The sequence below is a fragment of the Neoarius graeffei genome, chromosome 7 (assembly GCF_027579695.1).
Source record: "Neoarius graeffei isolate fNeoGra1 chromosome 7, fNeoGra1.pri, whole genome shotgun sequence".
In the NCBI taxonomy this organism is placed as follows: domain Eukaryota; kingdom Metazoa; phylum Chordata; class Actinopteri; order Siluriformes; family Ariidae; genus Neoarius; species Neoarius graeffei.
Window position 1 is genome coordinate 56,298,572 of NC_083575.1, and position 24,206 is coordinate 56,322,777.

General features: G+C 41.9%; 1 protein-coding gene across 1 annotated transcript in view; it reads left to right on the plus strand.

Annotated features, from left to right (window-relative positions):
* Positions 1–484: 484 nt before the first annotated feature.
* The window catches only part of LOC132889483 (regulating synaptic membrane exocytosis protein 1-like), a 134,793-nt gene continuing 111,071 nt past the window's right edge, over positions 485–24,206 (plus strand). The window contains exons 1-2 of the mRNA XM_060926034.1: positions 485–730; positions 2,670–2,744. Coding sequence (XP_060782017.1) covers positions 561–730; positions 2,670–2,744 — 245 coding nt within the window. The 5' untranslated portion in view covers positions 485–560. The remainder of the gene's footprint in view (positions 731–2,669; positions 2,745–24,206) is intronic.

Sequence of the window (24,206 nt, forward strand, 5' to 3'; positions counted from 1 at the left end):
TCTCGTGCACGCGAGCTGATGGGAGAGCGGAGGCTGGCGGATAGGAGGCGCGTCACCGGCGCGCTCTGATTGGAGACCGGAGTTGAGAGGCGGCGCGCACGCGGCGAGCCCCATTCTCAAATGAGTGTGCGCGCGTGTCCGTGCGGAGGATGCGCGCGCCAGAGGGGCTGCGGTCCCATTGACTGTTCCGTCTCCCTGACAGCGGCGGCATCGTCGGCACTGGCACCTCCGCCAACCGAGAGAGCCGCGCGGATTCGACGCCCGGCATCAGCATCATCACGAGCCGGACAATAAAAACAACGGTCCTGTTATCAAGTAGCATCCTCCGGAGGAGATATGGGCTACCGATAACTGGAAAAAGGGGTAGAGGAGGGTGGGCAGAGGGTGCTGGGAGAACAAACTGTTACAGGAAGGGAAGCAACAAGGGCGGCCGCCCCGCCACCATGAAAGGGTTGCAAGGCTTGTATGAGCCGCCGGTACAACCGTGGACCATGTCGTGATTCGCGGGCTTTAGCAGCTTTCGCACCGTAAACACGAGTCCTCCAAGGAACGAGGAAAACATGTCGGCCTCAGTGGGGCCCCGCGGCGGCCCTCGCCCACCCACTGCGCCGCCCTCGATGCCCGAGCTGCCGGACCTCAGCCACCTCACAGAGGAGGAGAGGAAGATTATCATGGCTGTGATGGTTCGGCAACGGGAAGAGGAGGCCAAGGAGCAGCAGGCCATGTTAAAGTAAGACAGCGTGATGGTTGTTTGTTCTCATCCATTGCAGGGAGAAACCTAGGCTCTTATAGGTTTAGTACAAGGAAGGAAACAGTCCCCAATTAATTCCTGTGTGTTTATCGTTTGCCATACACATCCAATAAAAGGCACATGCACCTGTGCTGCACCGTGTGTGTGTGTGTGTGTGTGTGTGGGTGGATGTGTGCGTGTGCGCGCACGCACCTGAAAACAGCCGCTGTTTGCTTTACGGTCCCTCTTTAAGCAGATCTCTCTCTCTCTCTCTCTCGTGTGTGTGTGTGTGTGTGTGTGTGAAACCTGGAAGTAGCTGTAACACCTGAGCAATGCTCGTAAGACTCAGTCATGTGTCTCATTGACATACTGCCTTAAGATTATAAATATTCAACATCTGGCAGAAAACACAAACCTAAGGGATGCGATGGCTCTTTCGGCTCCTGGTTAATGCGGTTACATGTGTACGACGGTTCAAAGTCGGTTGAGACAAATACATTCTGACTGGCTGTGAGAAAACAGTGCTCTCACTGAGGTGATGTGATATTACCGCACCCTCAGCCCACAGCAATCTCACTGGAATAGTGTTTTGGGCACTGGAGTCTAGGGAAGGCTGTAGCCTACTACTGATCTCGCGCTTATAGGCATCACTTGGCTAAGTATGTTAGCTAAATCCTCAAACAAGAATAGAGTCTGGGGACAGACAGGGCACACTACAGTTGTGAGTTCATTTGTGATCTTTTCGCACCACATGCAGGACATGAATGAACAGAGCCAAAGATGGTTAAAGCAGGTGTTGGGTAGGACTTCCCTGTTGTTGTTGTTTTTTTTTTTTTAAATTAATGAATCAACATTATCATGTCCAGACATGATGAAAATGCTGAAAAGTGTGAAAGATTTATGTCTCCTCGTTTTGTCACGACTGAACTCCCCATGCCTCGTCATCGTGACGGTCGGTCTGTTTTTAACCCATTCACTGAACTGCCCCTCTTAGCAGTGCTAGCAAAACAGAGGCACTACTTCAGTGCCCTTTATTCTGATACTTATCACCTTAACACCGACTTTACACAGGACAGCAATAGATTGGTCTAATTATTTTGTATTGATGTCACATAATGGAAGAAGGGGTGCCATAGTCCTTTGAAATAGGTTGCTTTGTTGAATCATTTATATCCATGTTCTATAAATGACAAGTGGAATGTTCCCATTCATGAGAAGCACTTCTCTCTATTTCTAGAGGCCTTACTCCATGGAAAGGTATGAATGAATACCTATCTCCTCTAGCTACTGAAAGGTAAAAGGTTTTGTTGGAGCATGACATTTCTCTGAAAATGCTACTATAATTAAATAAATAATTGAAATATTCCACATTCTGTCTATCTGGTATATGACTGCAGTGACGTGGCCGCTCTGACAGCTCCAGCCATCAGTTTAAGGGAAGAATTACAGTCGTGGTTTCCCATTGCCTTCTACTGGATTAGTATAGAGGTTTTCTCCTCTCAACCATTCACACCTATGGACATTTTAGAGTCGCCAGTTTACTTAACCAAATGTCCTTGAATTGTGGGGGAAACCGGAGCACCCGGAGGAAACCCATACGGGCACGGGCAGAACATGCAAACTCCACACAGAAAGGCCCCCGTCCGCCATGAGATTTAAACCCAGAATCTTCTTGCTGTGATGTGACAGTGTTAACCACTGCACCACCGTGCCACCTATTCCACATTACATGTCTATAATACTACTACTATAATAATAATAATAATAATAATAATGTAGTGTAATTTATGTAAAGGCTAGGTATATTGTTTAGGAGGGTAAGATCTGTCCAGATAGCTCTAAAGAACATTATTCTAATGGTTCATGTTCGGACACAATTAGAGACTTGAACTTTGAAAGCTTTATTGTCATTATCTATACACTCTGTCCTGTTTTTCAGAGAGGAGACGCCCATACAAGTGAAAACAGTGAACCTGGTTGGAAACAAGAAACCTCCACAGCAGAATGACATCAGGTAAACACTCAGTGGTAAATTAAAAAAAAAAAAACCCTATAAAAAGCTGGTTATGTTTCTCATTTACATAGGGGCAGTGATCTTGCCTCTGCTATTTTTGCTCTTATTGAAGAAGTTTATTGATGTGCTGAAGTTAGTGTTGGCTTTATCAACTGAATTTAAATGTAAGAATTTCACGAAAAGGCTTGTTTCTAATTTTTTTCAAGTGCATGCTTGATTTCAGCAGCAATCTGGATAAACTGTTCTGGCTTGTATGCGAAATATTTGTAGATCTGCAGTTTATATTGTCCTTGTTGAAATCGAAATAAGCTGTGAAACTTTGAGATGAGGGTGCCATATTAATTTGTCGGCTTGTGCCAGCAAGAATGGCTGGGTATGGAGTGTCAATGCTCATGCCTGCTGGAATTCCTCTCAAGATCTTATTCAGATATTATTCATCACTAAAAGAGACTCAGCTTCCGTGTTCTTCCACTTTCCTCCTTTGATTTTAAAACTGAAGTCTCCTCTGTCCTTCCAAAATCTTGTCAAAAGAGGGTCTGCGCTGTGATTAAGATGCTTGTCACATTTACATTCGTCTGTCCTGCAAACACAGAAAACGATTACAGGCTCCTACAGCTGTGCATTAGAAGCCCATGAGAGTAATATTTATGCCACATTAAAATATTTATATTTGCCAGCATTGCCCTGGTTTTCTGTTCACCAAGAGTAAGCAGCTGCAGCACAGTACAGATAAAGTCCATCGACATCGTTCTGTTTCGCTGTAAGTGAGGCTGTGTCCACATCCATACATTTTAATTTTAAAATGAAAACGATCTCCGTCCAGACGAGTGTTTTAGCTCCGTATCCAAAATAAACTCAGTCCATACTAATACACCTGACAATGCATATCACATGATCCTTGACGTACCCAGGGTATACGCATGCTTGGGTAAACAGCTGATGCCGTTTGTTTTCTTCCAGAAAAGGGTCGCATGATAGAAGTGTGAAGAATCAGGGAAGGATACGCCATGACAGATAAGACCAAATCAGGAAGTGAATGTGGGTGTCTCTGCGTCATCGTTTCCAAACATCTCCATTTCTGGCTGTCGATACTAAAATACTACCCCAGAGTTTTCAAACTAAAATGAGGCCAGGAATGTTTCCAAACGTCTCAGTTTTTGGGACTCAAAAACTCTGGAGTAGTGTGGACACCAGGAGTAAACATAGCAAGAGTAATGTGTTTTAAAACTAAAATGAATTAATGTGGACGTAGCCAGAGGGTCTTAGGATTGTTGTGGTTTAGAATTGTAGGACAAATTGCATCCACATGGAGGCCCTGGATGTGGTCAGACCTAATGTCACTAACCAATCATCAGAGTTGCATCAATGTGCGTTTAAGTAAGATTTACTTATATGCTTATAAGCAGTGTAATTCACCATCAGGATTAGTATCAATAAAGCCGTCCATAAAGATGGAAAATAATGGTCTTCTTGAATATGGACCATGACGTTTTCTCTGTACATGTAGATATTTTTCTAGACATTTAGCGTTTCGATCCTGAGTGAGTCAGATGCTTTCTGTCAAAGATCATGCCGTAGAGCTAGGCTTAATATAATCCATAGCTCAGATCTCCATTCTGCTTCTGGTGTGTGCCAGCACTGACACAAATCTTGCAAAAAAGGGAGGAATACATGAATAGAGAAACAGATAAAGCAACAAGCAAATCATGCAGTGGAGGCTTTCAATAGCTTCACACTCCATACATTAGCACCCACTGGAGGATGAGCCTCAGGAAGCCATTTGTTCCCACACACCAGCAGGGCCTACAGCTCTGAGTGTGAGCTCTTGGTTTGGCATGTGCTAAAGTCAGAGTCCTAATGCTCCAGCTGCAAAGACTCGCTCTCTGGCTCTCTCTAGTGCATCATTAGATTGGGAAAGCTCTAACTTGGATGGAGAAAAAGTCAGATTACACCATATAATGCAGCTCAAGACATCAGCCAATTTAGGTGGTAAACCACTGCACAGAGTGCATTGCATTTGGCCACATTCCCACTGACTAGCGGTTCAGGATATTGCTGGAACATGCCATATAAATCAGAGAAAGTGTTCACAGTGTTGCTAATGTAAGTGTCTCTAATTTAAAGATATAACTGAGGACACAGAAGGAAACTGGCTATATAACAAAACTTCTGTAAACAGGTGAATGGAGAATAGGAGCCATCGCATGCTGATACTTTTTTTTGTAAAACCCCTGTGAGTGCAGAGATGCTGAGTTACACAAAATGCACAAAAACTACACTTCTAAAGCTGCAGTCAGTACAGCGAACAGCAGTTTCCTTCTTTCTGGCTGAGTTCTAGTTCAATTTCCTATTAGATACGGTGTAGAGTCAACATCGGGAGTCCATAAATCTGTTTTAACTTAACAAGATGTTATTAAATTATACATGACACAGCGGCCCCAAAAAGTATTTGGACACTTAAGCCACGCTTGCAAATGTATATATAAAAGGCTCATTGACGAGCATGGGGAGTGAAGGCTAGCCCGTCTGGCTTGATCCCACAGAAGAGCTACTATAGCACACCTTGCTGAAAAAGTTAATGCTGGCTATAACAGAAACATGTCAGAACACACAGTGCATTGCAACTTGCTGTATATGGGGCCGCAGGGCGGGCAGTGTGTCCATGCTGACCCCTGTCTACTGCTAAAAGTGGTACGATGGGCACAAGAGCATCAGAACTGGACCACTGAGCAATGGAAGAAGGTGGCCTGGTCTGATGTATCATGTTTTCTATCGTATCATGTGGACAGTCAGGGTGCACTTCAAGGAGAAGGCAAGCCGGGGGAGGCAGTGTGATGTTCTGAGCAATATTCTGCTGGGAAACCTTGGGTCCTGGCTTGCATGTAGATGTTATTTTGACACGTACCATCTACCGAAACATTGCTTCAGACCAAGTACAGCCCTTTACAGTAACAGTATTGCTTAATGGCAGTGGCCTATGTGGCCTGCCACACAGCAGAAATTGTTCAGGAATGGTTTTAGGAACATGAAAGAGTTCAAGGTGTTGACTCGGCCTCCAAATTCCTCCGCTATCAAGCCGATTGATGTGCTGGACAGACATATAGGCCCCACCTTGCAACTTACAGGATTTAAAGGATCTGCTGGTTACATCTTCATGCCAGACGCCACAACACACCTTCAGAGGTGTTGCAGAGTCCATGCCTACAGTGAGGTCCTACACAGTATTAGGCAGGTGGTTTTAATGCTACGGCTGATCAGTGCTTGTGTGTGTGTGTGTGTGTGTGTCCCTAAGGGGAAATAAAACACAGTCCACTACTGCTTTACTATTAACAGAGCAAATGCTTTTATTTTGTGTGTCAGGCAACAGTATACAGTATACTACAGCACTCTACTACCTTTGGATTGGAACTTGGTTACAATTAAAATAACAAAAAACAAAAAAACAAAAACGTGGATTGGAGCTGTAATTTACCCTTAATTTAAATCTTGGATTTATGTATATAAAAAACAATTGGCCATACTATCAGAATGAAAACAAAGTACATGTCTTTGTTCAGTTTGGTGTCCTTTATGCTTCTCAAAGAGCATCAAATGTAAAGAATATCATCCTCTGAGCTGAGTGAATATATTGTCCTCTGAATGTCTGCGATAAATGTCTGAGATGTGTATTGTCCTTGAATACAGATATAAAAGTTACGACCAAAATTAGCTCAGAAAATATTTGTGAAGGTGTTTATGAAGTAAAACATTTATTACTTTACCTACAGGTGTAGATTAAAAAAAATACTGTGAAGATGAATAGTGCAAAATCACTTCTCTTTCTACCTCAAAGGCAGCCAGGTGGACAATCATCACTGCATGGCCAGCTTCACTGCCAGCAGCCAGAAGCACATGCTGGGACTCTCGAACATCCAGGGGACAGATAGCATACACCCAAAAGGTGCCAACCTGTCATAAATCTGATATTTAAACCAAAATAAACAGGTTTTATGGAGCCGAACTGACACCTCACAGTCCAACTGTCTGCATGCGTGACAGCCGCACTGTGCTCGTTTTCTCATTAGGCTACACTACCTAAATTACCTTACATAACTGAGCAATTGCATAAACAAATTGTACTTTATTACAACTTGTTTGTAACTGGCACATGCATTCTTTCGTGTTTTTACATACAGCATGAACTACATGTAGTGACATTCATGGCAAAATAACAATGCATGACTACAAATTAAGAGCAAACATTATACTCCCAGATAATACCATGCACTTTTATTATAAAGCAACAACATTTGGTGCATAAAACATTTAAAATGTACCACTGACTAAGCTGTATGCTAACTCAATATTAGCATTGAGGACTAACTGTAAACTATGATAAAATGCACTTTTCACGTAACTAAAAATATGGCATAGTGTCTTACTCAAGGGAATATAAAATGCATACCTGTCATAAAACTGCTATTTAGACTGAAATAAGCATGTTTTATGGAGCATATAGGACACCATAGGTGCAGCAGCTCATAGCCCAGCTGCATGCAGAACAAACACACAGTGTTGGGCAGCAGCGTTAATAACTTAACTGCATTTCTCAGTAGCTTGGTGGTAACATTACTATTTCCTGAATCAAATAGCTTTTCAGTTGCTTAACCCTTTTATTTATCAAGTTGCATGGTAACAGCCACACAAGCTACTTTTTTTTTATTGGGTATTTCTGTGCTAAACACAGCAGAACAGCCGCCTGCAGTCTAAAAAAATATCCCCACGACACAAGCACTCAGGATCGTATGGGAGAGCGAAACATGCACACAGCTGCGTGCGTTGCCAGCAGAAGCACTCTGTGGCCCTTTCTGAAACTAACTACTTCGCCCTCCCCCTACTCACTTCCACTCGATTGATGCATTATAAGGCTATGGGCAAAGCGAGTGGAAGTGAGTGGGGGAGGGCGAAGTAGCTAGTTTGGAGAAGCCCTGACTTCGACGTAACATGGAAGTCCAATCGGATTGTTGTGAGCATATACATCCTCGTCTCCAGATGGCAGTAATGTAACAAATCGTGCAGAATCATCTAATAAACTAAATGAAGAAATTTAAGAAGACCAAAGATCCACGTGGTTGAACAGGAACGACACGAGCTTAATTAATGGAACGATGGCAGAAGGAGATGGAGGAGAGAAATCATGTACTCAGTCGCCTTGGCCATATCTTGAAAAATATATGAGCGTCTCTTTAGTGTAGGGCAAGATATTTTCCAACCAAAGAGAAACCGCCTCTCGGATGCGAACTTTGAGAAACTTCTCTTGTGTAGGGTAAATATAAATACCTCTTGTGAGATGAGTTAGCCCACATACTGCCCTCACACACACGCACACAAAATGTTATTTAGAAGACTTTTTTTTCCCAATTTTACTGTTTGTATTAATTTAGTAACTGGTTAATTTGTTAACCATATGTTTTGTGTTGCCTTTTTCTTTCAAGATTAGTTTTTATGTCATAGTACAGTAACTGGTTAATTTGTAAACCAAGTCAATATTTTGAAAAATGAGGCAAGCCTTTTTCTTTTAAGAGGAGCTTTGTTTCACAGTGAAATTATTTTTGATCTACTGGATAGCTTGACCTCTCCAGTTGTGTTTATAGTTAGCCTACATTATTACTCCAGGCATTGTTTGACCATCTTGGAAAATGTTTCCTTGTTAAGGGCGGTCCTAATAAAGAAATTAAATGCATTCCAACAATCTTTTGTCTTGGATTTAACTAAAGTGGCAGGTATATTGATAACCACAATAGAATTGACTTGGTATGAAGTTGGTATTCTCATGTTGATCGCCACGTGAAGTAGCTTCTCATGTAGTGAACTACTTTTGCTGTGTTTGTGTAACTTAGCTTACTACATTTTTCTGGATGGTAGCTTCTGTGTAGTGAAGCTTCATTTATTGCAGAGTAACTGGTAGCTTAGTTCACTACACTTTCCATGTAGCTTGCACAACACTGCAAACACAATGGGTCACCCCCGCCATATACCTGTGGCAATTGCTACAAAACGATCGCTAAAGCGTCCTTGCAGTATTCATGGCGTTCCCTTAAATAAATGTGCATACATTCAGGGTACTTGGCTTTGGAATTCAAAGTACTAAAGAAATGTACACACATTTGTTCAATTTCTTCTCAACTCTGAGTTCCTTCCCTGTTTATGGAGTGATGTCAAATTAGCATGCCTTCCCACAGCATCAGAAGTAAATACAGCAACACTTGATTTGATTTAGATCAATCAACATAGACACATTCGCTTGTTAAATCTATAACGCTGACTGTACAGTTTACTCTTTGAGGAGGAAAACTGACATCACTCATCACAGTTAGCTCGCTTCCTTGTTGCTAACAAAAGATGAACATTGAGGCATCCATGTTTTCTCCTACTTCATCTTTTTTCACCTTTTTTTGCCCCCACTTCATCTGTCAAATGTGCAGAGGTGGAAAATGACATCTTTCAACCTGCAAATTGCCATATAGAAGGGAAGTCGAACGCAGCATTAGGTTTAAAGAAATAAATAATAATTGTCTGGCCTTGAGTGGTATATCAGATATATTCTATTCAGCTAGCATGATATTGAACCAAAGACGAGTTCAATATCATGCTAGCTGAATTGAGTATATCTGATATACCATGAAAAAAAGCCATTATTATTATACATACATACATACACACACATTCCTTTCAGGTGTTCTTTCTCTTTCAAAATTCTCTCAAAATCTTCTGTGTTTGGGCGGCATGGTGGTGTAGTGGTTAGCGCTGTCGCCTCACAGCAAGAAGGTCCGGGTTCGAGCCCCGTGGTCGGCGAGGGCCTTTCTGTGCGGAGTTTGCATGTTCTCCCCGTGTCCGCGTGGGTTTCCTCCGGGTGCTCCGGTTTCCCCTACAGTCCAGAGACATGCAGGTTAGGTTAACTGGTGACTCTAAATTGACCGTAGGTGTGAATGTGAGTGTGAATGGTTGTCTGTGTCTATTGGCCCTTTTCCACTACCCTTTTTCAGCTCACTTCAGCCCGACACGGCTCGCGTTTCGACTACCTCAGAGCAGCACGACTCAGCTCGCTTCAGCCTTACTCAGCACCCAAAACTCACACCGTTTTGGAGTAGGGCTGAAGCAAGCCAAACCGAGCCGAGTGGGGCTAGGGGCGTGAGGAGACACTCCCCTGTGCACTGATTGGTGAGGAGGAGTGTCCTCACATGCCCACACACGCCCCGCGAGCACGCTGGAATCTGTAAACACCGTAAACCCGGAAGAATAATAATTACGAATTACGAGAATTTCTGAAGCCTTATGCGCCTCGCCTCATCTATACGCTCTTGGCAGTATCTGTTGGCGTTGTCGGTGACAACAAGCCACAGCACCAAGACCAGCAACACTAACGACTCCATGTCCTCCATGTTTATTGTTTACTATCCAGGTCGTGAGACTACCGCTTAAAAGGTCACTGATGTCACTGTTTGCACCGCCTAACGACATCACGTGACATCCACCCACTTTCGCTAACTCCACCCAATGTGTCCACCCACTTCTAGCCAGCACGGTTCAGCGCGGTTGTAGTCAAAATGCAACTCCAACAGCCCCGCTCAGCTCGACTCAGCCCAACTCAGCACGGCACGGCTCAGCCCAACTCAGCCGCGTTGGTAGTGGAAAAGCGGCATATGTGTTAGCCCTGTGATGACCTGGCGACTTGTCCAGGGTGTACCCCGCCTTTCGCCTGTAGTCAGCTGGGATAGGCTCCAGCTTGCCTGCGACCCTGTAGAACAGGATAAAGCGGCTAGAGATAATGAGATGAGATCTTCTGTATTTAATGAAGCAAACCTGGCGGCCATGCTTGTTTACAAATTGTCACAGTCGCTCATTAGCACGGAGGTTTTACTTCTCTGATGTGTCTGTTTTCCAGTTTTTTTTATGTCCATTGGTATGTTTTTCTCTTGTAAATATGCGTGAAGAATATCTAATAAAGTTTTGGTAGCCTTTCAGGTGTTCAACACGTCTTTATCTTTCCCACCGAACAAAGAAATGCTTCTGTGCATGCACAGCAGAAAAGTTTCTCATTGGATAGTCACATCAGCTCCAATGTGTGACGTCATGTTGTCTTGGCAACCATGCAGTATCATAAACCGTATTCAACACTCATTCTCCATTGGATAGAATGACGTAATGCACATAGGATAAGCGATATGCTAACAATATTGCATGCTATCAAACCAAATGAATGAAACCCACTAGAAGGGAAGAGAATACATGTTTTTATTCAATCGAAAAAAGTGTCCTGTATGTATAATATTATTCAATATTTAAGTATGGGTCACATAAGCATACTAGAAGTAGTGGGACATAGTCTGTCCTCTTCTCCTTTCATTCTGCATTTCACTTATTAATAATAATTGCCTTATTAGTGGCTGCTAAAAAGTGTTTATTAATGCATAAACATGCCAATAGATTCCCTATTTGTAAATGTGCTGCTTGGAGGTGTGTGTGTGTGTGTGTGTGTGTGTTTGCATGTAAGACTCATGTTCCTTCACAGCAAGAAGAGATGCGAATCCATCTGTTCCTGCAGTTAGTTAGCTATTGTAACAGAACACACACACACACACACACACACGTCTTACTATTCCTACTAATTAAGGCAGCTAATTAATGTTATGCCTGCACATAAATCTAACCGTAAAAAGGTAACAAAAATCAAACCTTTCAACTCTTTTATTTAATTATTTTTTAAAAAAAATAAAAGCTAATTAATATCCCCAGAAGTTAAAAACAGATGTTCTGATGAAATACAGACAGCATATGATGCTCTGCTGCAGGAGAAGCTTTTGTGCTGGACGATTTCTGTGTGGTGTGCAGTGAGGTCACACAAGTCACTCATGACTTGATTTTGTTAAATATTTTGAAAAAACCAGCCCTGTGATGACTTGGCGACTTGTCCAGGGTGTACCCCACCTTTCGCCCGTAGTCAGCTCGGATAGGCTCCGGCTTGCCTGCGACCCTGTAGAACAGGATAAAGCGGCTAGAGATAATGAGATGAGATTATGAAAAAAACCGCTAAGGACGCTTTAGTCATGTTTTGGTATTTAAACACTCTATTTTAGCAGGAAGACTTTTGGATCATTCAGTGGATAACTGAAATTGTTTTATCCACATTCACTGGATATGAGCAATCACGCACTCTGATTGGCTACTCCACTACTAGTTTATCAGCTCATATACCATGAATAGAGAAAAACAAAATGGCAGAGCGTGTTGCTGAACCAACCAAGGATGAAATAAAAACTTTACTTGAAAACAAACCGCCCCCCCCCAAAAAAAAATACAAAAAAACAACAACATATGGAATGAAAGTATTTGATGGTAAGAACATATCGGGTTTTTAATTTTTATTTTTCAGGGATTATTATTATAGCATTTTTCACAAATTGCTACTGTCAGTTCGCTGGTTTATTTACATTCTAAGTGGAAATTATTTTGTTGGATGTTTTGTATAAAGTTTTTATTTATCAAATTTGCAAAAAATAAAAATGCCCTGTTTCTCAAAATCCAGTGAATGTGGATCGAATTAAAGTTATTCCACTCAATCTCGTTGTACATGATTTATAGACAACTCAATACTACATGCCTCGTCGGCTATCAGCTCATATACGACTCGATTTTGTGGAATAATTTAAAGGTATCCTTTAAGTTTGAACACTGGCAACTTGATGACATTATTTTGTTTGCTGGACAGAACCCTCTGCCATTCTGGAGAGTCCTCCTCTCACTTGGCTTGCGGTGGACAGCATATCCAGTGGGTGGCAAGGCCTGGCATTTTGAAATGGTTATGCAATGTTTTGAATAATCTCTTGCTTTTTGAGGATTCCCATTAAACATTCATTCATTTAATCAGTTATTCATTTATAACACTCTCAAAATAAAAGTATCAGAAAATGTTCTTGAGAGAACATCTTGTTCTATAGAAGAACATTTTTTGTTCCAAAACAGACCTGTAGATGGATGGGTCTCTAACTATAGTATTTTATTTTGCTGCCACAATGAACTGAATATTTCTCAGCACAAACCCCCCCCCCCCAAAAAAAAAAAAAAAAAATTTTAACTGTTTCTGTTTTTAGATATGTGAGATGGGAGATATGTCTTTAGGGCGGTACTGTGATGCAGCCGGTAGCACTAGAAAGGTAGTATTCCTGCCTCACAGCTAATCAGTGTGCAAAAGTGTGTGCATGGTGTCCTGCAATGGAGTCAGGACACCCGTTCAGTGTGTGCTCCTACCAACTCTGCCTGAGATGAAGCAATTACTGAAAATGAATGTATTACTATTTCTTTAGTTCTTTGGTCCATCAAAAAACATTTAAAATACCATCCATCAAACAGTTAGATTAGATAACATAATGGTTCTTCTATGGCATCACTCGAAATAAACTTTTCTGGCATAAGATTTTAGGGTGTACTAGATGACTTTCTTTTGGATTTGTATTCTTCTCTACTAATACTTTAACATTCTTAGAAACAAAACTCAATCTTGGGTGATCGCTACATAAGGTTTCCCTTTCAGAAAAGTTTCCGAGTAGAAGTATTGTAGGGTGCTGGGGTGTAATATGGAGGTGAGCTGAAGCTCATGCTCTCGGACAAACTGGATATTTAACAGTTATTCCATGAAATCAAGTCATACATGAACTGATAGCTGACAAGACACGTAGCACCTATTTGGCTATAAGCCATGTATGAAGAGATTGAGTGGAATAACTGTTTTATTCTATCCACATTCACTGGATTTTGAGAAACAGAGCATTTTTATTTTTATTTTTTGCAAAGTCGATAAATAAAAGCTTTATACAAAATGTCTGACAAAATAATCTCTGCTTAGAATGTAAATAAACCTGTGAAATAACAGTAGCAATTTGTGAAAAATGCTATAATAATAATAATTTTTGAAAAATAAAAAAAGATACATTCTTACCAAGGGGAATATATATATTAGTTTTTATTTCATCCCCGGTTGGTTCAGCAACACGCGCCGCCATTTTGTTTTTCTCTACTCACAGTATATGAGCTGATAGCCTAGTAGTAGAGTAGCCAATCAGAGCACGCGTTTGCTCATATCCAGTGAATGTGGACAGAATAAATACTAATATTTGTATCTATGGGGTGGCACGGTGGTGTAGTGGTTAGCGCTGTCGCCTCACAGCAAGAAGGTCCGGATTCGAGCCCCGTGGCCGGCGAGGGCCTTTCTGTGCGGAGTTTGCATGTTCTCCCCGTGTCCGTGTGGGTTTCCTCCGGGTGCTCCGGTTTCCCCCACAGTCCAAAGACATGCAGGTTAGGTTAACTGGTGACTCTAAATTGAGCGTAGGTGTGAATGTGAGTGTGAATGGTTGTCTGTGTCTATGTGTCAGCCCTGTGATGCCCTGGCGACTTGTCCAGGGTGTACCCCGCCTTTCGCCCGTAGTCAGCTGGGATAGGCTCCAGCTTGCCTGTGACCCTGTAGAACAGGATAAAGCGGCTAGAGATAATGAGATGAGATGAGATTTGTATCTATACAAATATTATTGAGTGATATAATGAATAGAATAGAATGCCTTTATTGTCACTGCACAACGAAATTTAGTTCATCATAGGAGAGCAAAGCCGCTGTGTACGTGCGCGCCGCCACTCTTGGGCACTTCAGCCCAAGACCGTCCTATGTTAACCTAATTGCATGTCTTTGGACTGTGGAGGAAACCGGCGCACCCAGAGGAAACCCACGCAGACACAGTGAGCATGCAAACTCCACACAGAAAGGTCCCCGTCGGCCACTGGATTCGAACCAAGAACCTTCTTGCTGTGAGGCGACAGTGCTAACCACTGTACTGCCCTAATGAATGTGAACAATGTAAATGTGGCAAGTGCTCTTGAACAGGAAAAGGAAAGTAGAACAGGCAGAAATGGAAAACACACACGTCAACTGAATGTGCATGGTATTGTGGAATTATGATCATCGTGCTAAATATTAGACACAGTATAAGACAAATATTACTGCAATTGAATTTCCATGGTTTTAATTAGCAAAGACTTCAGTCAGTGAAAGTCAACCAGTGAAGTGTGGTATCTGCACCTGCTGCTTCACACACACTCTCTTTCTCTCCAATGGTGAAGTGTGTGTGTTTGTTTAAGAGAGCGTTTCAGATTGTTCAGTTATCGAGTGTTCCTTCACGGCTCCTTTTTTTTTTCTCCCAAATGGTGTCATTTTACTTAAGCATAGTCATGTGTCATGAGCTAGACTAAAAGCTGGACATTCTGGGCTTTGAGCCCATTTTGTAATTCTGGAAAGCTTTGAAAAGTTGCTGTCTCTTATGGCTAGTGCTTATTATATCTCTCAGACAAGACATAGTTTAAAGTGTGTATGTGCAAATGCGAATGCAAAAGAAGCCCAAATGAAACGAGTGTAACTGGCTCTAATAGATAACGCGATGCTGTGGTATCAGTGACGCAGCTCTGTTGTCAGTAAAGAGTTACATTTAGCAAAGATTTATATGAGTTAGAGAGTTTGAGAGATGGAGAGACCTCAGGTCTATCACGTCTATTTATGGCTGTTTTGTACAGTGCACAGTGCTAAGTGTGATAAACACACATTTATAGCATGTCCAAACGGCTTGGCTTTAGTCCGCTCTTCCAGATCGATGTGCATCCTACTTCTTCATTTTTCTTTTACGTGTTTCCCTTGTTCCCTTGAGTCCTCTCTATTTCGAGGAAGATCCTTCACTGAGGCAGGGGATTGTGTCAGATGAGCAGAGATTTACAGGCAGTCAGAGCTGTTTCAGTATTGATGAGTGTCTTTTCCTACTCTCACATAACTCTTATACTACACTGCACTCATCGACCACAGACCACATTCACCTGATCAACAGACACCTGCTTGTGGACAGACAAACTCACAAGCACAAGATTACTAAATATAACTAAATGACAGGGTGATATACACGTAGACAAATACTGGCACAGTTTTAACACAGATTTAATAAAACCGTATTGTTGCCTAGCCTGCAACTTTGTTCATTTACTTAAGTGTGCTTTATATTTTACATACCTTTACTTTAAATATGAAAAGTAGAAGAAGAATCTCTACTTTGTAATCTTGGGGTGTTTCCTTGCTCTTTTAATTAACATATTTTTGAACGTTATAGTGCCTTCATTTCAAATCCTACCTTAAAACACACCTCTTCAAACTTGCTATTCTACCTGACTAACGCTAACCAGGCGAGCAGTGATGTTTCGTTTAATTCTTATATATTTTATGCTTTGTTGATTGCTGATGTCTTGATGTAATTATGTCTTGTTACATTGTTGATTAATACTCTATGCTTGATTTTTGATGTGTGTTGTGAAATGTTCTTGAAAGGCACCTATAAATAAAACTTATTATTATTATTATTATTATCCATCCATCCATTATCCGTAATACTTATCCTGTGCAGGGTCGTGGGCAAGGTGGAACCTATCCCAGCTGACTGAGTGAGAGGCGGGGTACACGCTAGACAAGTTGCCAGATCATCACAGGGGTGACACATAGGCCAAGTTTACATTAGACCGTATCTGTCTCGTTTTCTTCGCGGATGCACTGTCCGTTTACATTAAAACGCCTGGAAACGCTGGGAAACGGGAATCCGCCAGGGTCCACGTATTCAATCCAGATCGTGTCTGGTCCGGTGCTGTGTAAACATTGAGAATACGCGGATACGCTGTGCTGAGCTCTAGCTGGCGTCGTCATTGGACAACGTCACTGTGACATCCACCTTCCTGATTCGCTGGCGTTGGTCATGTGACGCGACTGCTGAAAAATGGCGCGGACTTCCGCCTTGTATCACCTTTCATTAAAGAGTATAAAAGTATGAAAATACTGCAAATACTGATGCAAATACTGCCCATTGTGTAGTTATGATTGTCTTTAGGCTTGCCATCCTTCCACTTGCAAGTGGTAAGTGACGCGCATACCCGATATGCACTGGGATCACACACACAGCGGCTCAGTCCCGAATCACTGCTCGTGCGCTTCACTCACGCGCTCTGTGAGCTGCGCAGGGCCGGAGTGCGCACCCTCCAGAGGGCACTCGCTGTTCAGGGCGGAGTGATTTGGAGCGCAGGATGCCTGCGGAGCCGAGCGTATCCGTGTATTGGCGTTGCTGTGTGCACGCGAATCGTGTATTGGCGTTGCTGTGTGCACGCGAATCGTTTTAAAAACGTTAATCTGATGATCCGCTGATACGGTCTAATGTAAACCCCACCATAGAGACAAACAACCATTCACACTCACATTCACACCTACGGTCAATTTAGAGCCACCAGTTAGCTAAACCTGCATGTCTTTGGACTGTGGGGAAAACCGGAGCACCCGGAGGAAACCCACACACATGGGGAAAACATGCAAACTCCGCACAGAAAGGCCCTCGCCGGCCGCTGGGCTCGAACCCAGAACCTTCTTGCTGTGAGGCGACAGTGTTAACCACTACACCACCATGCTGCCCTCATTATTATTATTATTATTATTATTATTGTTGTTGTTGTATTATTTAGCTAAATGTAGGAGTTTGTACTTTAATACAACCCCGATTCCAAAAAAGTTGGGACAAAGTACAAATTGTAAATAAAAATGGAATGCAATAATTTACAAATCTCAAAAACTGATATTGTATTCACAATAGAACATAGACAACATATCAAATGTCAAAAGTGAGACATTTTGAAATTTCATGCCAAATATTGGCTCATTTGAAATTTCATGACAGCAACACATTCTAAAAAAGTTGGGACAGGGGCAATAAGAGGCTGGAAAAGTTAAAGGAACAGCTGGAGGACCAAATTGCAACTCATTAGGTCAATTGGCAATAGGTCACTAACATGACTGGGTATAAAAAGAGCATCTTGGAGTGGCAGCGGCTCTCAGAAGTAAAGATGGGAAGAGGATCACCAATCCCCCTAATTCTGCGCCGACAAATAGTGGAGCAATATCAGAAAGGAGTTTGACAGTGTAAAATTGCAAAGAGTTTGAGCATATCATCATCTACAGTGCATAATATCATCAAAAGATTCAGAGAATCTGGAAGAATCTCTGTGCGTAAGGGTCAAGGCCGGAAAACCATACTGGGTGCCCGTGATCTTCGGGCCTTTAGACGGCACTGCATCACATACAGGCATGCTTCTGTATTGGAAATGACAAAATGGGCTCAGGAATATTTCCAGAGAACATTATCTGTGAACACAATTCACCGTGCCATCCGCTGTTGCCAGCTAAAACTCTATAGTTCAAAGAAAAAGCCATATCTAAACATGATCCAGAAGCGCAGACGTCTTCTCTGGGCCAAGGCTCATTTAAAATGGACTGTGGCAAAGTGGAAAACTGTTCTGTGGTCAGACGAATCAAAATTTGAAGTTCTTTATGGAAATCAGGGACGCTGTGTCATTCGCACTAAAGAGGAGAAGGACGACCCAAGTTGTTATCAGCTCTCAGTTCAGAAGCCTGCATCTCTGATGGTATGGGGTTGCATTAGTGCGTGTGGCATGGGCAGCTTACACATCTGGAAAGACACCATCAATGCTGAAAGGTATATCTAGGTTCTAGAGCAACATATGCTCCCATCCAGACGACGGCTCTTTCAGGGAAGACCTTGCATTTTCCAGTATGGCAATGCCAAACCACATACTGCATCAATTACAGCATCATGGCTGCGTAGAAGAAGGGTCCGGGTACTGAACTGGCCAGCCTGCAGTCCAGATCTTTCACCCATAGAAAACATTTGGCGCATCATAAAACGGAAGATAGGACAAAAAAGACCTAAGACAGTTGAGCAACTAGAATCCTACATTAGACAAGAATGGGTTAACTTTCCTATCCCTAAACTTGAGCACCTTGTCTCCTCAGTCCCCAGACGTTTACAGACTGTTGTAAAGAGAAAAGGGGATGTCTCACAGTGGTAAACATGGCCTTGTCCCAACTTTTTTGAGATGTGTTATTGTCATGAAATTTAAAATCACCTAATTTTTCTCTTTAAATGATACATTTTCTCAGTTTAAATATTCGATGTCATCTATGTTCTATTCTGAATAAAATATGGAATTTTGAAACTTCCACATCATTGCATTCCATTTTTATTTACGATTTGTACTTTGTCCCAACTTTTTTGGAATCGGGGTTGTAAGTTGAATACATAATACATCTTTTACACGAGTATATTTTCGATGAACATTAGCGCTTTGACTTGAGTATGAGATTTGTGTGAATTCCCTATTATGAGAACATCATGCCTCTGCCTCGCCCTCAGCGTAGCATAATGTTCAACCCAAATGTTGTAATGCTCAGGCCCTGTTTGCCACTGACCTTTCCGAATGTAACCAATGATTTTACAGTGTGATGTACTGGAACATGGGCACAAGTAAATAAGCCTTATTTCCCGTGCTCTCTACTTTTTAAAATAATGCTTCAATGATTAACTCGAGGACACTTGTCATGTGAAGATCTGAGTAACACATCAAACCGACGCTAAGCATTGCACTGACGCCCCAACACTAGTCATGTGTAAGCACCTTCATTCGAAGAGGGAATAACATGTGAGTCAGCTGGAAGTGATTGGGAGAGCCTCTTATATTAGATTGAGCATGAGAGAACTTAAGAGAAACGGAGGGTAAAGAGATACACACAGAGGGAGGGTTGTGGGAAATATTAAACGTGTCAAAGATACTCCCAGAGTCTTCTAGTGTGATTGTTTAATGATCAGGCATTTTGCACTGGCTTCCCAAAGATTTTCATTTTATACTGAGAGACTCAGTTTGCCAGGGTGGAATGCCCTGTCATGTCAACACTCACAATATACAACTGACTCGCATGTTATTCACTCTTCGAATGAAGGTGCTTGCACATGACTAGCGTTGGGGCGTCAGTGCAATGCTTAGCATCGGTTTGATGGGTTACTCAGGATCTTTGAGAAGGGAAAAGAGTCACTGATACTGTTGCTTAGAAGTGTCAATAGCCCTTTTTATACAGATATTCCCGAATATTGGTGTAAAGAAGATCCCTCAATATTCCAGCTTTAGTGATTTACACTGAACCAAATAAAGCCAGCATGAAGCAGCACCAGTGTGTTTTTACATTGCATTCTGCACCCAGAGGCGGCATCTGGGGTGACGTATCTACGCGTCGGAAATCCGAATACCCTGAGTGTATCAATGTTGCTTTCAAAACCAATGGCAGGTGAACTGAGTGTTGAGGTATTTTTGGTAGCCGTACACATTTATGGTATACCGCTCCTCAAACACAAGCAAAGTTTCTGAGCATCATATGCAATATGTAATCGCTTCTGTTAAATAATTCATGTTTAAGGGAAGTAATAGTCTCAATATATATATAACTTGTTTGTGTCCTTTAGCTGAGCTGACTTTTTTGGGAAAAAAGTCTGTCACAAAAAACTGCACTTGCAGAGAGAGAGAGAGAGAGAGAGAGAGAGAGAGTCAGATTGAAAGGTAACGAGGAAGAAACGAGTGGAGAGACTTGTTCAAGTGTTGAGGAGTGTTAGGTTTTGACTTATCTAAGATAAATCTCAAGGATTTACCTAACCAAATCAAGTAGCAATCAGAACAGCCTGTTCCACTTTCAAGCATGCCAGACATATTTCTATCAAGGAGAAAGTGAAGAGAAGTAGTTAGTGATTTGAGGCAGAAAGTTGTGCGGATCTTAAACACTGTAGACGAACACATTTGAATTTGCGCTGATCTCAAAAAGAAGAACGTCACTGTCAAAAATGTCCCACCCCTGTTCTGACATGCCAGCTATACCTTTTACACAGACGTCAATTCTGGCTCCGTTATGACCACTCGTTCCGGCTCAGAGGTTGAACAACACAGACCCCCTATTCTGCGTTCATATGTTTATATAGAACGTGAGGCGGAATAAATGCATAAGATTCCTGCCTTGAACAGGCTGTGTAAAAGGGGCTTATGTTTCATTGGCTCAGCTTCCAGAGTGACATTTGTGTTTCTTGTACTGTTAAGTCCTCACTCAGCACAAACAATGGGAAATGCTAGCTTTGAGATCTGGAGACTCTCTGCAAGTCTTGGATGTATTTCATGACCTACCTGCTCCTGTGGCTTGGCATATTGCCTCCTGGGAAGGCTTGGGTGACAACCACACACTGGTTGGAGGAGATGGGAAGCACAGTGTGCTTAAGGGCTGTATCCATGTTGCCCTCAACCGAGGAAGAACTCCCAAGCCCATATCTGCATGACATGTTTTTAATTCCCTATGGGGTTTGTCTTTCTTTGGCTTGATGCCTTTCTTTTTCATCTCAGCATCATTATATTCTTTCTTTGGAGGTCAATTATCACTACAAGGCCTAAGGGACAGTATGACAGTTGTCATGTAAACATACAACAGACCTTACTTTAATGTACATGGGGGATTTAACAAGCATAGATTTTTATTTTTGATTGACTGAAGAGGCATAAGAACTGACATGCAAGCAAGCAGTACATATGTTTGATTCATACAGGAGATAATTAGGACAAGAATAGCATGACAAAAAAAAGTAAAAGGTCATCACAGAAATGGAGAACTGCAAAAACAGCTTAAAGAAACACATTACAAAATAAATTCAGATCACAGTCTCTCTCTCTCTCTCTCTCTCTCTCTCTCTCTCTCTCTCACACACACACACACGCACATGCAGTGGAATATAGCAAAGCCCAGCCCAACAGAGCTGAAATCTTCTTCGTCATTTTTCACTCTCCACCTACAACGCCTCTCTCTCACAGAGTATTTTTAGTTCTTGCTGGATGTGTTTAGTCTTCTCTGCTTTAAAATCCCACTCTTGTAGCTACATGAGCCTGTGTAACTTGATTAGAGCCAGACTGAATAGGGAGGCAGGCTGAATTACGCAGGTTTTAGCACATACATACAGTGCCTTGTGTAAATATACACAAGTATACACACCCCAATAGACATAAGTGGGATTATACACTCTCAATCCCCTTTATTAGGAGCACATGCACATTCATGCGGTTCTCTAATCAGCCAATCATGTAGCAGCAGCGCAATGCAAAAAAATCATGTTGATACAAATCAAGAGCTTCACTTAATGTTCACTTCAAACAGCAGAATGGGAAAGATTGTGATCTTTATGACTTTCACTGTGGCATGGGTGCTGCTACTAGATGGATTGGTTTGAGTATTTCAGAAACTGCTGATCTCCTGGGAGTGTCACAAACAACAGTCTCGAGAGTTTACACAGAATGGTGCAAAACAAACAAACAAACAACAACAAAACCCATTCAGTGAGCGACAGTTCCGTGGGAGGAAACATCTTGTTGATAAGAGAGTCAAGGGGAAAATAGCTCAAGCTGCCATGAAGGGTATAACAACTCATATAATCACTCTTTACAACTGTAGTGAGCAAAAGAGCATCTCAGGATGCACAAAACATCACACTGTGAGGTGGATGGGATACAACAGTACAAGACCACATTGGGTTCTACTCCTGTAGTTCATCCATTTTAAGGTTTGATGCGTTGTACATCCTGAGATGCTTTTCTGCTAAGCACGGTTGTAGAGTGATTATTTGAGTTACTATAGACTTCCTGTTAGCTCAGACCAGTCTGGTGTTTCAGCTTGCAGACCATCTGCTCACAGGAATTTTTTTTTTTTTTTTTTAATATCATTTTTGTGTAAAGTCGAGAGACTGTTGTCTGTGAAAATCCCAGTCTCATTTGGGCAATATTATTTCCATTTTTAAATAATGGAATTAATGGTCTTTCATGGCATATTCAAAGTTTAGGATATATTTATGTAGACAAACTTTATAGATTGATCCTTTTCCTAAGCTTTGTCAGGGACTTGTTTGTATGTGCTCTCTACCAGCCAGGTACAGTTGTATTTATATTGAGATCATGTAACGCACACAGGTGAACTCGATTCAACTTATGTGATGTTCAGGTCTAATTTAGGGATTTTACGCCAACAGAAGTGAATACTTGTTCAATCACAAATTTTGGCTTTTTATTTGCAAATAATTTTGCAAACCCTACCACTTCAATATCATGGGCGCTTTTGGGGAGAGCCTCATGAATCCTAATGAAATCCATTTAATTTCCAGTTTGTAACACAACAAAATGTGGAAAATATTTGGAATACTTAAATGCACTATACAGTGCTCAGCGTAAATGAGTACACCCCCTTTGAAAAGTAACATTTTAAACAATATCTCATTGAACACAAACAATTTCCAAAATGTTGACAAGACAAAGTTTAATATAACATCTGTTTAACTTATAACGTGAAAGTAAGGTTAATAATATAAACTTAGATTACACATTTTTTTTTCAGTTTTACTCAAATTAGGGTGGTACAAAAATGAGTACACCCCACAACAAAAACTACTACATCTAGTACTTTGTATGGCCTCCATGATTTTTAATGACAGCACCAAGTCTTCTAGGCATGGAATGAACAAGTTGGCGACATTTTGCAACATCAATCTTTTTCCATTCTTCAACAATGACCTCTTTTAGTGACTGGATGCTGGATGGAGAGTGATGCTCAACTTGTCTCTTCAGAATTCCCCATAGGTGTTCGATTGGGTTCAGATCAGGAGACATCCTTGGCCACTGAATCACTTTCACCCTGTTCTTCTTCAGAAATCCAACAGTGGCCTTAGATGTGTGTTTAGTCATGTTGGAAAAGTGCACGACGACCAAGAGCACGGAGTGATGGTAGCATCCTCTCTTTCAGTATACAGCAATACATCTGTGAATTCATGATGCCATCAGTGAAATGCAGCTCCCCGACACCAGCAGCACTCATGCAGCCTCACATAAGGACACTGCCACCACCATGTTTCACTGTAGGCACCATGCATTTTTCTTTGTATTCCTCATCTTTGCGACGCCATACAGTTTTGAAGCCATCAGTTCCAAAAACATTTATCTTGGACTCATCACTCCAGAGTATAGAGTCCCAGTAGTCTTCATCTTTGTCAGCATGGGCCCTGGCAAACTCTAGGCGGGCTTTTTTGTGCCTGGGCTTTCAGAGAGGCTTCTTTCGTGGACAGCATCCATGCATGCCATTCCTCTGCAGTGTACGCCATATTGTGTCATGGGAAATAGTCACCCCAGTTTGGCTTTCTACTTTAGATAACTGCAGTGATCTTGCATGCCGATTTTCTTCAACCCTTCTCATCAGAAGACGCGCCTGTCAAAGGTGTTAACTTCCGTGGACGACCTGGACGTCTCTGTGAGATGGTTGCAGTTCCATCTTTCTTAAATTTTTGTACCACATTTGCTACAGTATTCTGACTGATAAGTAAAGCTTTGCTTATCTTCTTGTAGCCTTCACCTTTGTGGTGTAAATAAATTATTTTCTTTGGGGAATTCTGAAGAGACAAAGTTGAGCATCACTCTCCATCCAGCATCCAGTCACTAAAAGAGGTCATT